This window comes from Notothenia rossii (genome assembly GCF_949606895.1).
Source record: "Notothenia rossii genome assembly, chromosome: 11".
Lineage (NCBI taxonomy): Eukaryota > Metazoa > Chordata > Actinopteri > Perciformes > Nototheniidae > Notothenia > Notothenia rossii.
The window spans coordinates 2,512,566-2,528,790 of record NC_136910.1 but is presented as its reverse complement, the minus strand read 5'-3'; the positions used below and the strand labels follow the sequence as shown (position 1 = coordinate 2,528,790).

Here is a 16,225-nt window from a genome sequence, read left to right as displayed (position 1 = left end):
TCTGTTTCAGGCCTGTTACTTAAGTTTTGATTCAGACAAGAAATAGAAAGAAACCCTCCCACCCCAGGACCAATGACTGAAAGCAGCAATATTAGTCATCTGTTAGGATGGCTAGATCGAAACCCACTCCTTAACTCCAATCAAAACTTGTGATATTTTGTCTGAATATTTGATTAACTCCAAAGCATTTCCCCGTCCCTTTGACCCCAGTTGGGAATCATAACCCAGAACACACTCCCCTCCTGCCTCCTGAACACTAAATATGACCTCCTCTTGTCTCAGGGGAGTTCTTGAGTTGACGAACTTCCAGGAGGGTTTCAGAGAGGCGCTGCCGTACTGGCTGAACCACGCTTTCAGCACCACTCAGGACCGGCTGGAGAGGGCCGTGCAGGTGGACCAGGTAACTCACACACTTCACTCAAGTAGAAGTACAGATACTCGTGTTTAAAGATACTCTGGTGAAAGTAGAAGTACTGACTAAACTTCTTTACTCAAGTCAAAGTAAAGAGGCTTTGAAATGTACTTCATTAAAAAGTACCCATAACTAGCAGCTGTTTTAAAGAGTACCTGACCTCCCTTTATATTAATAGAACAATAATGTCATTGTTAGCTAATGAATGTTTCCATGGTGACCAACGGCAACATGACAACGTTTTCATTGGTCCCTCTTCTTTAGAAAAGACCAGGAAATGATGAATACACGGATCATGTTCAAATCAATAGGCACGCAATGACTCTAAATAATAATGATCACGCCACCAAACACACATTCAGACTAAAGGAACCAGCCTGTTTGGGAAATGAGAGAAGTAGAAAGTACAGGTATTTGTGTTCAACATGTAAGAAGTAGAAAGTACAGGTATTTGAGTTCAACATGTGAGAAGTAGAAAGTACAGGTATTTGTGTTCAACATGTAAGAAGTAGAAAGTACAGGTATTTGTGTTCAACATGTAAGAAGTCAAAGTAAAAAGTCGTCAGAAAAATAAGTGGTGGAGTAAAGTAGGCCTACTGATACCAGAAAAATGTACTTAAGTACAGTAACGTAGTATTTGTACTCCACTACTTCCCACCTCTGTGTTCTGATGCTTTAATATGATCTCCTTCAGAGGATAATGATGTGCCCCCCCCCCCCCTCAGCTCCAGCCCCTGCAGTCTGGATCTGTTCCCGTTAAACACAGCTCCTCTGCCGTGGATCTGGTGGCTTTAATCCAGCCGATCTGCCAGCTGTGGGAGAAACTGTCCTGGCCCGACCCCGAGGAGGCCTTCATGCTCATGGTCAAAATCACTGAGGTACTACCCTAACCCTAACGGCCCGTCCACACAGCGGCGTGCGTGGCTTCAAAGGAGACGCTTCCCATTCACTTTGAATGCGGTGATGTTGTGCTTTGCCGACCTGCATTGTGGGTCCGTCGCGTCGCTTTGCCTCCGTTGCTCGCTTCGAAAGTTGAGAAAAGTTCAACTTTTCAAGCTTCGACGGAAGCGCCAGCCAATCAAACCGCATGCTTGTGTGTCCGGGGCGGGAGATTGATGTGATTGGTTGTTGGTCGCGCTCCAGACACGCCCACCGGCAAGCTTCAACGCACTCTGCCGTGTGGACGTACCGTAGCTGAAGAATATGAACTGCTACCATTGTTTATCCGTGACAGTCAAAACAATTATCACTGTACATACAACGTTTATCTAACGCCAATTATTCAAACTCTTTATCCATAAGGCTAGTTTAGCTGCTTACCCTTGTTATTCAACCTGTTTATCCATTACTTATAGCAGATTTTAACACCAATTTAGGTTTTTATTTTTTGATATCACTGCATTAACACATTCATCTTTTATATTTTTTAAGTTCTCTGAAGTGTTACGGGAATGCAAACGAGGCGTACCTAATGCTATCGTTTGGCTCTGTTTGTCCACTAGTCTGACAGGAGAGAAGTTATGGAAGATAATAAATGTTTGTTTGTGTGTTTTCAGGATGTGTGTAAGATCGTGGTGAATTACTGCAACTTGCTGAAGGAGAGAGTCAGGGAGCTGTCGGAGAACTCGGACCACGGCAGCGCCATCAACATGGTGAGGAGACCGCCTTAGATTTAGCAAACAACAACAAAACAACAGTTTGAAAACCGTCCAACTCTAGCTAATCATTTCCCCCTGTTTATATGTTTATATAATACTTGTAGCTAATTTCAACTGGTTATCTTTTACTTTAAAGCTAATTGTTTCTCTGGTTTATTCGTTACTTTTAGCAGATTATTCCACTTTTTCCCATTAGCTTTAGCTTATCCCCTTCATTCATCATTTTTAGCAAACTTTAATTATTCAAATGTTTAACCAATAGGTCACTTTTAGCCAAGTATATCAGCTTACATTTTTTAACTAATGCTAAGTATTGTTCCTGTTCACCTGCAACGCAAAACGTCTAATGTTGCAATTCCCCAAACTATTGTTAACCTGTTTATCTGTTACTTTTAGCTGATTTATTTTGTACCGGTTTATTCTTTAGGCCTCTAATTCTTCACTTTTTAGCTTCTTTCCCCACTGTTTAGCCATTCATTTGATCTTTTTATCCTTTTATCCACTTTTTCCACTGTTCATCCGTTATGTCTAATTAATGCTGACTTTAAAAGTTATTTGGGCAAAAGTTACTAACTAATTCTTATTATTTTAACCACCCCCAACATTTAGTTAACCATATCCAATGTTATTTCAATCTAATTCAACTGTCAAGCTATTAGGCTCCTTTAAGTCAATGCTAATGATCTCCTGTTTATCCGATACTTTGACCTAACGTTTATTTAAATGCTAACATCCTCCTCCCAGTTGTGTGTGGTGGTGAACGACCTGGAGCACCTACGCTCGGTTCTGACCCGTCTTCCCACGCAGCTGAACTGGGCCGGGCTTCGGGATCGAACCCAGCATGTGATCGGAGAGAACCAGTTTCACAACACGCTGCCCGCCCAGCTGCAGCAAGCCAAGAGCATCCTGGGGCGAGAGATACGGTCCGCTTTAGACACTCTGGGGAAGCAGGTGAAGCATCGGGAACATCCTTACATCTACGACAACTTTTTTGTAATAATTATGTGCAATATATATATATATATACAGAGATGGCAAAAGTACACACTTTACTCAAGTAGAAGTACAGATCCTCGTGTTTAAAAATACTCTGGTAAAAGTAGAAGTACTGACTAAACTTCTTTACTCAAGTCAAAGTAAAGAGGCTTTGAAATGTACTTCAGTAAAAAGTACCCATAACTAGCAGCTGTTTTAAAGAGTACCTGACCTCCCTTTATATTAATAGAACAATAATGTCATTGTTAGCTAATGAATGTTTCCATGGTGACCAACGGCAACATGACAACGTTTCCATTGGTCCCTCTTCTTTAGAGAAGACCAGGAAATGATGGATACACGGATCGTGTTCAAATCAATAGGCACGCAATGACTCTAAATAATAATGATCACGCCACCAAACACACATTCAGACTAAAGGAACCAGCCTGTTTGGAAAATGAGAGAAGTAGAAAGTACAGGTATTTGAGTTCAACATGTAAGAAGTAGAAAGTACAGGTATTTGTGTTCAACATGTAAGAAGTAGAAAGTACAGGTATTTGGGTTCAACATGTAAGAAGTAGAAAGTACAGGTATTTGAGTTCAACATGTAAGAAGTAGAAAGTACAGGTATTTGAGTTCAACATGTAAGAAGTAGAAAGTACAGGTATTTGAGTTCAACATGTAAGAAGTAGAAAGTACAGGTATTTGTGTTCAACATGTAAGAAGTAGAAAGTACAGGTATTTGAGTTCAACATGTAAGAAGTAGAAAGTACAGGTATTTGAGTTCAACATGTAAGAAGTAGAAAGTACAGGTATTTGAGTTCAACATGTAAGAAGTAGAAAGTACAGGTATTTGAGTTCAACATGTAAGAAGTAGAAAGTACAGGTATTTGAGTTCAACATGTAAGAAGTAGAAAGTACAGGTATTTGGGTTCAACATGTAAGAAGTAGAAAGTACAGGTATTTGTGTTCAACATGTAAGAAGTAGAAAGTACAGGTATTTGAGTTCAACATGTAAGAAATCAAAGTAAAAAGTAGTCAGAAAAATAAGTAGTTGACTAAAGTACTGATACCAGAAAAATGTATTTAAGTACAGTAACAAAGTATTTGTACTCCAATACTTCCCACCTCTGTATATATATATATATATATATATATATATATATATATATAATAACTGGACCTATACACCTGGCTGCTAAATCTTCTGAACTGTTACAGGATGTGTATTTTGTAAATTGTGTAATCTTCTGTATTTTGTTGTATCTTTTATACTTTTGTATGCATGCTTTAGTTAGCATTAAGCTTTCTTTGGCTCTTTTCTGCTGTAACAAATGTAAATGCTCCCTCTGTGGGACGAATAAAGGTATTCTGATTCTGATTCTGAAAACGTAGGGAAGCTTTAAACCCCACCTCTCCATCTGGTTCTCCAGTTAAACACAGATATTGAGACGCATGTCCGAAACATGTCCACCAGGAAGAGGATTCCCTCCAAGTCCACGGAGGATGTAGGTGACTTTAACATTATAACAAATACACAGATGTCTTTTAAGTTCGTCTGATATCAAACCCCTTCCTTTCTTCAGGCTGCAGACCCTCTGATGCGCTACCTGGAGCAGGAGCTGCATTATATGAATGAAAACCTGGTTCAAGAGAACTTCAACAGGTACGCCGTTAGCTCGGATGCTAACATGTTGATTGTATCCAGTGTTTTCCTCTGCATCCCCTCAGGACAATGTGTTGTGGACCGTTTAAATGCACTAAAAGATTACAGTTTTTGGTCTTAAATCAGAAAAAAGCAATATTTCAACTGAGCTTTTTACATGTCTTATGGAAATGAGTATTGCTTTTTGTACGCAGCTTCAAAATGTGATTTTTTTATCAGAAGTGAACGCCTTTTCAGACCTTTCAAACTCAGCATCCCTCCTTCATTTATTGGCTTCTTGAAATGGTCGGCGTTGCAATATTTGCACGTTTCCAAAAAACCCTTTCATATCCAGTCCTAATGCTTAAAGGGCCCACGTTAGGACCATTTCTACTGATCATAATTGAGGTCTACTAGAATAGATCTATATTGTGCAATGTTCCAAACTCACATTGGTTTCTCATACAGCATCTCTGTATAGTACGGAGCCCCCTAGGGGACATGGAGAAGAAAAATAGAAAAAAAAAGAATATTTCGTAAAACCCCGTTGCAGTTTTAGACGGTCCCTAAGCACTCCTCCCCCTCCTCCAGCTGCAGATTGACCAATTCTGGATGTTTAGCTCGGATGACGGCGCGTATCAAACTGTTCTGATAAAAACGACTCTGTAGCTCGTTGTCTACCTTGCTCTGATTGTAAAGTCATGTTGTTTTACGTTATGTTCATGAGTTATTGATCCGCGAAATTCGAATCTGTCAATAACTCAGCTCAGAGGGACGTGCATGTCCCCTCGCTCTGAGTGTCCTCTTGAGGTGTCTTCACTTATGTGAAACCCTTTATATATACAGTCTATGTGTGAAACCCGTGCCTATCGCCAAGCACTGATGTTATATCTTTATATTTAAGGCCAAGCTCAAAGTAAAATCGCTGAACGGCTCCATTGTTGTGGTTTCTGTGTTGCCGTAGCAACCGAACTGACCAGGAAGTACATTCAGCTAAATTAAAAACATTTTTTATTTTATTTTTTTCAAACAATTTTTTTTTCATCTCCATGTCCCCTAGAGGGCTCCGTAGTATAGCATGTGTATTCACTCTCTGTCCTAAACGCCCCCCCCCCCCCCCCTGTGAGCCCACTGTGCTCTGATTGGTCGCGACGTTGCGAGGCTCGTTGCTGCTGTGAGGAGCGGACAGGTTTCCGTGTCTGCGATACAGCGAGAACAAGCGAAACTCATCCTGAGCACACAAACACTCACAGCCAAAGTAAAAACAATGAGTGTGGCTTGATATTGAGTAAGAAAAAGGTTTATAACGCTGTGAGCATGGGTCTGCGTAGAGCATTTCTCCGCCATCCCAACGTAGTAGCCCGAAAAACGTTTACCCATTTAAACAGTCGTGGTAGATATCTTGTTTGTTTTAAACATCATAAATACACAAACAACAATGAATACTTACAGGTTGTGTACCTGAATCTCCCGCTGGTCCAAACAAAGTAGCAACAGCATCGTTCTTCAGTGCCCTACGCTGAACATATCCAGCATGAATCGCTGAAAGGTTTGGGAAGCTTTGTTTCGTGAAAGGCTGGCAGAGGGTGTGGCCTCTGAGTATTCACACCTCACAGAACCCAGGAAGTAAACAATGGAAAAAGAGAAATGTCCAACGAGGCGTTCTGGGGCAGCACAGACAGGTCTTCTCTGTGTTAGAGTTTTACTCGCTACAGGGTGTACTTTGAGGGTTTGTGACTCTGCAGACCGTTCACATGCAGAACAACCTTCATAACACACAAGGGGACGGGTGATAACCATAAGAGCATGACATGGGACCTTTAATAATTGGGTATTTAAAGGGAAAGGCATCATGTTTATTATCGTGGCAAGATAGGTTGTAGAAACAGTGGGGGAAACTTCTGAAGCAATAGGAGTCAGGACTCAAAGAGACACGAGGAGAGCTGGAGCTCTGATGGAGTCAGGACTCAGAGAGACACGAGGAGAGCTGGAGCTCTGATGGAGTCAGGACTCAGAGAGACGAGGAGAGCTGGAGCTCTGATGGAGTCAGGACTCAGAGAGACACGAGGAGAGATGGAGCTCTGATGGAATCAGGACTCAGAGAGACACGAGGAGAGCTGGAGCTCTGATGGAGTCAGGACTCAGAGAGACACGAGGAGAGCTGGAGCTCTGATGGAGTCAGGACTCAGAGAGACACGAGGAGAGCTGGAGCTTTGATGGAGTCAGGACTCAGAGAGACACGAGGAGAGCTGGAGCTCTGATGGAGTCAGGACTCAGAGAGACACGAGGAGAGCTGGAGCTCTGATGGAGTCAGGACTCAGAGACACACGAGGAGAGCTGGAGCTCTGATGGAGTCAGGACTCAGAGACACACGAGGAGAGCTGGAGCTCTGATGGAGTCAGGACTCAGAGACACGAGGAGAGCTGGAGCTCTGATGGAGTCAGGACTCAGAGACACGAGGAGAGCTGGAGCTCTGATGGAGTCAGGACTCAGAGACACGAGGAGAGCTGGAGCTCAAATGGAGTCAGGACTCAGAGAGACACGAGGAGAGCTGGAGCTCTGATGGAGTCAGGACTCAGAGAGACACGAGGAGAGCTGGAGCTCTGATGGAGTCAGGACTCAGAGAGACACGAGGAGAGCTGGAGCTCTGATGGAGTCAGGACTCAGAGACACGAGGAGAGCTGGAGCTCTGATGGAGTCAGGACTCAGAGAGACACGAGGAGAGCTGGAGCTCTGATGGAGTCAGGACTCAGAGACACGAGGAGAGCTGGAGCTCTGATGGAGTCAGGACTCAGAGACACGAGGAGAGCTGGAGCTCTGATGGAGTCAGGACTCAGAGACACGAGGAGAGCTGGAGCTCTGATGGAGTCAGGACTCAGAGACACGAGGAGAGCTGGAGCTCTGATGGAGTCAGGACTCAGAGAGACGAGGAGAGCTGGAGCTCTGATGGAGTCAGGACTCAGAGAGACACAAGGAGAGCCGGAGCTCTGATGGAGTCAGGACTCAGAGAGACACGAGGAGAGCTGGAGCTCTGATGGAGTCAGGACTCAGAGAGACACGAGGAGAGCTGGAGCTCTGATGGAGTCAGGACTCAGAGAGACACGAGGAGAGCTGGAGCTCTGATGGAGTCAGGACTCAGAGAGACGAGGAGAGCTGGAGCTCTGATGGAGTCAGGACTCAGAGAGACACGAAGAGAGCTGGAGCTCTGATGGAGTCAGGACTCAGAGACACACGAGGAGAGCTGGAGCTCTGATGGAGTCAGGACTCAGAGAGACACGAGGAGAGCTCTGATGGAGTCAAGACTCAAAGAGACACGAGGAGAGCTGGAGCTCTGATGGAGTCAGGACTCAGAGAGACACGAGGAGAGCTGGAGCTCTGATGGAGTCAGGACTCAGAGAGACACGAGGAGAGCTAGAGCTCTGATGGAGTCAGGACTCAGAGAGACACGAGGAGAGCTGGAGCTCTGATGGAGTCAGGACTCAGAGACACGAGGAGAGCTGGAGCTCTGATGGAGTCAGGACTCAGAGAGACACGAGGAGAGCTGGAGCTCTGATGGAGTCAGGACTCAGAGAGACACGAGGAGAGCTGGAGCTCTGATGGAGTCAGGACTCAGAGAGACACGAGGAGAGCTGGAGCTCTGATGGAGTCAGGACTCAGAGAGACACGAGGAGAGCTGGAGCTCTGATGGAGTCAGGACTCAGAGACACGAGGAGAGCTGGAGCTCTGATGGAGTCAGGACTCAGAGAGACACGAGGAGAGCTGGAGCTCTGATGGAGTCAGGACTCAGAGAGACACGAGGAGAGCTGGAGCTCTGATGGAGTCAGGACTCAGAGACACGAGGAGAGCTGGAGCTCTGATGGAGTCAGGACTCAGAGACACGAGGAGAGCTGGAGCTCTGATGGAGTCAGGACTCAGAGACACGAGGAGAGCTGGAGCTCTGATGGAGTCAGGACTCAGAGACACGAGGAGAGCTGGAGCTCTGATGGAGTCAGGACTCAGAGAGACACAAGGAGAGCCGGAGCTCTGATGGAGTCAGGACTCAGAGAGACACGAGGAGAGCTGGAGCTCTGATGGAGTCAGGACTCAGAGAGACACGAGGAGAGCTGGAGCTTTGATGGAGTCAGGACTCAGAGAGACACGAGGAGAGCTGGAGCTCTGAAGGAGTCAGGACTCAGAGAGACACGAGGAGAGCTGGAGCTCTGATGGAGTCAGGACTCAGAGAGACACGAGGAGAGCTGGAGCTCTGATGGAGTCAGGACTCAGAGACACACGATGAGAGCTGGAGCTCTGATGGAGTCAGGACTCAGAGAGACACGAGGAGAGCTGGAGCTCTGATGGAGTCAGGACTCAGAGAGACGAGGAGAGCTGGAGCTCTGATGGAGTCAGGACTCAAAGAGACACGAGGAGAGCTGGAGCTCTGATGGAGTCAGGACTCAGAGAGACACGAGGAGAGCTGGAGCTCTGATGGAGTCAGGACTCAGAGAGACACGAGGAGAGCTGGAGCTCTGATGGAGTCAGGACTCAGAGAGACGAGGAGAGCTGGAGCTCTGATGGAGTCAGGACTCAGAGAGACACGAGGAGAGCTGGAGCTCTGATGGAGTCAGGACTCAGAGAGACGAGGAGAGCTGGAGCTCTGATGGAGTCAGGACTCAGAAAGACACAAGGAGAGCTGGAGCTTCGGCCGGAGAATTGACAAAACATCTCACGGGCCATGGTCTGACCACACGGTAGAGATGCCACAATCAATTCTGAAGAGCCCTACTGTAGCTCCAGGTTTTAGCTAGTTCTGAGAGAATAATCAACATCCTTCAATAGATAGACTAAACAGCTGAAGACACTGAATCACATTTTGCTTATAGCTCGGGGTCATCTCCACCCCGAGAAGGATGTGTTCCAGGTGTCCCACAACAATTACTATCTCTCACCGAGAGTTGCCCGATCACAAACTGGTGACATCAACAATATGCTAGGGCAGCCCCTCCTTAAGGGAGATAGCGGCGGCTCGAGGCTGGGCTTCTGCGTCAGAGGGCGAAGGAGGAGGACCTGCAGGGCAAATGGTTCCCCAACAGAAACCATTGCTCTTCCCCATGGACAATGGACTTTTATATTTCGTCTTTTGTTTGGTTTCTTTCTCTGTTTGAGATCCCAGCTGCTTAAACTGTGTTTCTTCCTCCTCTTCTTCTAGTCTCCTGATTCCGTTGTGGATCAACTCGGTGAAGATCCTCCACCAGGTGGCTGCTCAGCACCACCAGCAGGAAGGACTGATGGTGTTCTGCCAGAGGCTGCAGTACACTCTGCAGGTCAGTCATCAACCTTTAAACAAACTCCTCTTCTCCATGTCTCTTCTACATCAACATGTGTCCCCTCTTCTCCATGTCTCTTCTACATCAACATGTGTCCCCTCTTCTTCATGTCTCTTCTACATCAACATGTGTCCCCTCTTCTTCATGTCTCTTCTACATCAACATGTGTCCCCTCTTCTTCATGTCTTTTCTACATCAACATGTGTCCCCTCTTCTTCATGTCTCTTCTACATCAACATGTGTCCCCTCTTCTCCGTGTCTCTTCTACATCAACATGTGTCCCCTCTTCTTCATGTCTCTTCTACATCAACATGTGTCCCCTCTTCTCCGTGTCTCTTCTACATCAACATGTGTCCCCTCTTCTTCATGTCTCTTCTACATCAACATGTGTCCCCTCTTCTCCGTGTCTCTTCTACATCAACATGTGTCCCCTCTTCTTCATGTCTCTTCTACATCAACATGTGTCCCCTCTTCTTCATGTCTCTTCTACATCAACATGTGTCCCCTCTTCTTCATGTCTCTTCTACATCAACATGTGTCCCCTCTTCTTCATGTCTCTTCTACATCAACATGTGTCCCCTCTTCTTCATGTCTCTTCTACATCAACATGTGTCCCCTCTTCTTCATGTCTTTTCTACATCAACATGTGTCCCCTCTTCTTCATGTCTCTTCTACATCAACATGTGTCCCCTCTTCTTCATGTCTCTTCTACATCAACATGTGTCCCCTCTTCTCCATGTCTTTTCTACATCAACATGTGTCCCCTCTTCTTCATGTCTCTTCTACATCAACATGTGTCCCCTCTTCTTCATGTCTTTTCTACATCAACATGTGTCCCCTCTTCTTCATGTCTCTTCTACATCAACATGTGTCCCCTCTTCTTCATGTCTATTCTACATCAACATGTGTCCCCTCTTCTTCATGTCTCTTCTACATCAACATGTGTCCCCTCTTCTCCATGTCTCTTCTACATCAACATGTGTCCCCTCTTCTTCATGTCTTTTCTACATCAACATGTGTCCCCTCTTCTCCATGTCTCTTCTACATCAACATGTGTCCCCTCTTCTTCATGTCTCTTCTACATCAACATGTGTCCCCTCTTCTCCATGTCTCTTCTACATCAACATGTGTCCCCTCTTCTTCATGTCTCTTCTACATCAACATGTGTCCCCTCTTCTTCATGTCTCTTCTACATCAACATGTGTCCCCTCTTCTCCATGTCTCTTCTACATCAACATGTGTCCCCTCTTCTTCATGTCTCTTCTACATCAACATGTGTCGCCTCTTCTTCATGTCTTTTCTACATCAACATGTGTCCCCTCTTCTTCATGTCTCTTCTACATCAACATGTGTCCCCTCTTCTTCATGTCTCTTCTACATCAACATGTGTCCCCTCTTCTTCATGTCTTTTCTACATCAACATGTGTCCCCTCTTCTCCATGTCTCTTCTACATCAACATGTGTCCCCTCTTCTTCATGTCTCTTCTAAATCAACATGTGTCCCCTCTTCTTCATGTCTCTTCTACATCAACACGTGTCCCCTCTTCTCCATGTCTCTTCTACATCAACATGTGTCCCCTCTTCTTCATGTCTCTTCTACATCAACATGTGTCCCCTCTTCTCCATGTCTCTTCTACATCAACACGTGTCCCCTCTTCTCCATGTCTCTTCTACATCAACATGTGTCCCCTCTTCTTCATGTCTCTTCTACATCAACATGTGTCCCCTCTTCTCCCTGTCTCTTCTACATCAACATGTGTCCCCTCTTCTTCATGTCTCTTCTACATCAACACGTGTCCCCTCTTCTTCATGTCTCTTCTACATCAACACGTGTCCCCTCTTCTCCATGTCTCTTCTACATCAACATGTGTCCCCTCTTCTTCATGTCTCTTCTACATCAACATGTGTCCCCTCTTCTCCCTGTCTCTTCTACATCAACATGTGTCCCCTCTTCTTCATGTCTCTTCTACATCAACATGTGTCCCCTCTTCTTCATGTCTCTTCTACATCAACATGTGTCCCCTCTTCTCCCTGTCTCTTCTACATCAACATGTGTCCCCTCTTCTTCATGTCTCTTCTACATCAACATGTGTCCCCTCTTCTCCCTGTCTCTTCTACATCAACATGTGTCCCCTCTTCTTCATGTCTCTTCTACATCAACATGTGTCCCCTCTTCTTCATATCTCTTCTACATCAACATGTGTCCCCTCTTCTTCATGTCTCTTCTACATCAACATGTGTCCCCTCTTCTCCCTGTCTCTTCTACATCAACATGTGTCCCCTCTTCTTCATGTCTCTTCTACATCAACATGTGTCCCCTCTTCTCCATGTCTCTTCTACAACAACATGTGTCCCCTCTTCTTCATGTCTCTTCTTCATCAACATGTGTCCCCTCTTCTTCATGTCTCTTCTACATCAACATGTGTCCCCTCTTCTCCATGTCTCTTCTTCATCAACATGTGTCCCCTCTTCTTCATGTCTCTTCTACATCAACATGTGTCCCCTCTTCTTCATGTCTCTTCTACATCAACATGTGTCCCCTCTTCTTCGTGTCTGTTCTACATCAACATGTGTCCCCTCTTCTTCATGTCTCTTCTACATCAGCATGTGTCCCCTCTTCTTCGTGTCTCTTCTACATCAACATGTGTCGCCTCTTCTTCATGTCTCTTCTACATCAACATGTGTCCCCTCTTCTTCATGTCTCTTCTACATCAACATATGTCCCCTTTTCTTCATGTCTCTTCTACATCAGCATGTGTCCCCTCTTCTTCATGTCTCTTCTACATCAACATGTGTCCCCTCTGCTTCATGTCTCTTCTACATCAACATGTGTCCCCTCTTCTTCATGTCTCTTCTACATCAACATGTGTCCCCTTTTCTTCATGTCTCTTCTACATCAACATGTGTCCCCTCTTCTTCATGTCTCTTCTACATCAGCATGTGTCCCCTCTTCTTCGTGTCTCTTCTACATCAACATGTGTCGCCTCTTCTTCATGTCTCTTCTACATCAACATGTGTCCCCTCTTCTTCATGTCTTTTCTACATCAACATGTGTCCCCTCTTCTCCATGTCTCTTCTACATCAACATGTGTCCCCTCTTCTTCATGTCTCTTCTACATCAACATGTGTCCCCTCTTCTCCATGTCTCTTCTACATCAACATGTGTCCCCTCTTCTTCATGTCTCTTCTACATCAACATGTGTCCCCTCTTCTTCATGTCTTTTCTACATCAACATGTGTCCCCTCTTCTCCATGTCTCTTCTACATCAACATGTGTCCCCTCTTCTTCATGTCTCTTCTAAATCAACATGTGTCCCCTCTTCTCCATGTCTCTTCTACATCAACATGTGTCCCCTCTTCTTCATGTCTCTTCTACATCAACACGTGTCCCCTCTTCTCCATGTCTCTTCTACATCAACATGTGTCCCCTCTTCTTCATGTCTCTTCTACATCAACATGTGTCCCCTCTTCTCCCTGTCTCTTCTACATCAACATGTGTCCCCTCTTCTTCATGTCTCTTCTACATCAACATGTGTCCCCTCTTCTTCATGTCTCTTCTACATCAACATGTGTCCCCTCTTCTCCCTGTCTCTTCTACATCAACATGTGTCCCCTCTTCTTCATGTCTCTTCTACATCAACATGTGTCCCCTCTTCTCCCTGTCTCTTCTACATCAACATGTGTCCCCTCTTCTTCATGTCTCTTCTACATCAACATGTGTCCCCTCTTCTTCATATCTCTTCTACATCAACATGTGTCCCCTCTTCTTCATGTCTCTTCTACATCAACATGTGTCCCCTCTTCTCCCTGTCTCTTCTACATCAACATTTGTCCCCTCTTCTTCATGTCTCTTCTACATCAACATGTGTCCCCTCTTCTCCATGTCTCTTCTACAACAACATGTGTCCCCTCTTCTTCATGTCTCTTCTTCATCAACATGTGTCCCCTCTTCTTCATGTCTCTTCTACATCAACATGTGTCCCCTCTTCTCCATGTCTCTTCTTCATCAACATGTGTCCCCTCTTCTTCATGTCTCTTCTACATCAACATGTGTCCCCTCTTCTCCATGTCTCTTCTTCATCAACATGTGTCCCCTCTTCTTCATGTCTCTTCTACATCAACATGTGTCCCCTCTTCTCCATGTCTCTTCTTCATCAACATGTGTCCCCTCTTCTTCATGTCTCTTCTACAACAACATGTGTCCCCTCTTCTTCATGTCTCTTCTTCATCAACATGTGTCCCCTCTTCTTCATGTCTCTTCTACATCAACATGTGTCCCCTCTTCTTCATGTCTCTTCTACATCAACATGTGTCCCCTCTTCTTCATGTCTCTTCTACATCAACATGTGTCCCCTCTTCTTCGTGTCTGTTCTACATCAACATGTGTCCCCTCTTCTTCATGTCTCTTCTACATCAACATGTGTCCCCTCTTCTTCATGTCTCTTCTACATCAACATGTGTCCCCTCTTCTTCGTGTCTGTTCTACATCAACATGTGTCCCCTCTTCTTCATGTCTCTTCTACATCAACATGTGTCCCCTCTTCTTCATGTCTCTTCTACATCAGCATGTGTCCCCTCTTCTTCGTGTCTCTTCTACATCAACATGTGTCGCCTCTTCTTCATGTCTCTTCTACATCAACATGTGTCCCCTCTTCTTCATGTCTCTTCTACATCAACATGTGTCCCCTCTTCTTCATGTCTCTTCTACATCAACATGTGTCCCCTTTTCTTCATGTCTCTTCTACATCAGCATGTGTCCCCTCTTCTTCATGTCTCTTCTACATCAACATGTGTCCCCTCTGCTTCATGTCTCTTCTACATCAACATGTGTCCCCTCTTCTTCATGTCTCTTCTACATCAACATGTGTCCCCTCTGCTTCATGTCTCTTCTACATCAACATGTGTCCCCTCTTCTTCATGTCTCTTCTACATCAACATGTGTCCCCTTTTCTTCATGTCTCTTCTACATCAGCATGTGTCCCCTCTTCTTCATGTCTCTTCTACATCAACATGTGTCCCCTCTGCTTCATGTCTCTTCTACATCAACATGTGTCCCCTCTTCTTCATGTCTCTTCTACATCAACATGTGTCCCCTCTGCTTCATGTCTCTTCTACATCAACATGTGTCCCCTCTTCTTCATGTCTCTTCTACATCAACATGTGTCCCCTCTTCTCCATGTCTCTTCTACATCAACATGTGTCCCCTCTTCTTCATGTCTCTTCTACATCAACATGTGTCCCCTCTTCTTCATGTCTTTTCTACATCAACATGTGTCCCCTCTTCTCCATGTCTCTTCTACATCAACATGTGTCCCCTCTTCTTCATGTCTCTTCTAAATCAACATGTGTCCCCTCTTCTCCATGTCTCTTCTACATCAACATGTGTCCCCTCTTCTTCATGTCTCTTCTACATCAACACGTGTCCCCTCTTCTCCATGTCTCTTCTACATCAACATGTGTCCCCTCTTCTTCATGTCTCTTCTACATCAACATGTGTCCCCTCTTCTCCCTGTCTCTTCTACATCAACATGTGTCCCCTCTTCTTCATGTCTCTTCTACATCAACATGTGTCCCCTCTTCTTCATGTCTCTTCTACATCAACATGTGTCCCCTCTTCTCCCTGTCTCTTCTACATCAACATGTGTCCCCTCTTCTTCATGTCTCTTCTACATCAACATGTGTCCCCTCTTCTCCCTGTCTCTTCTACATCAACATGTGTCCCCTCTTCTTCATGTCTCTTCTACATCAACATGTGTCCCCTCTTCTTCATATCTCTTCTACATCAACATGTGTCCCCTCTTCTTCATGTCTCTTCTACATCAACATGTGTCCCCTCTTCTCCCTGTCTCTTCTACATCAACATTTGTCCCCTCTTCTTCATGTCTCTTCTACATCAACATGTGTCCCCTCTTCTCCATGTCTCTTCTACAACAACATGTGTCCCCTCTTCTTCATGTCTCTTCTTCATCAACATGTGTCCCCTCTTCTTCATGTCTCTTCTACATCAACATGTGTCCCCTCTTCTCCATGTCTCTTCTTCATCAACATGTGTCCCCTCTTCTTCATGTCTCTTCTACATCAACATGTGTCCCCTCTTCTTCATGTCTCTTCTACATCAACATGTGTCCCCTCTTCTTCGTGTCTGTTCTACATCAACATGTGTCCCCTCTTCTTCATGTCTCTTCTACATCAACATGTGTCCCCTCTTCTTCATGTCTCTTCTACATCA

The 16,225-nt window shown here is 45.1% G+C and overlaps 1 protein-coding gene across 1 annotated transcript in view; it reads left to right on the top strand.

Annotated features, from left to right (window-relative positions):
- Positions 1-16,225, top strand: part of unc13d (unc-13 homolog D (C. elegans)) — a 54,409-nt gene that overhangs the window by 27,646 nt on the left and 10,538 nt on the right. The window contains exons 22-28 of the mRNA XM_079660553.1: positions 283-400; positions 1,138-1,290; positions 1,969-2,064; positions 2,815-3,021; positions 4,482-4,556; positions 4,635-4,714; positions 9,879-9,993. Coding sequence (XP_079516679.1) covers positions 283-400; positions 1,138-1,290; positions 1,969-2,064; positions 2,815-3,021; positions 4,482-4,556; positions 4,635-4,714; positions 9,879-9,993 — 844 coding nt within the window. The remainder of the gene's footprint in view (positions 1-282; positions 401-1,137; positions 1,291-1,968; positions 2,065-2,814; positions 3,022-4,481; positions 4,557-4,634; positions 4,715-9,878; positions 9,994-16,225) is intronic.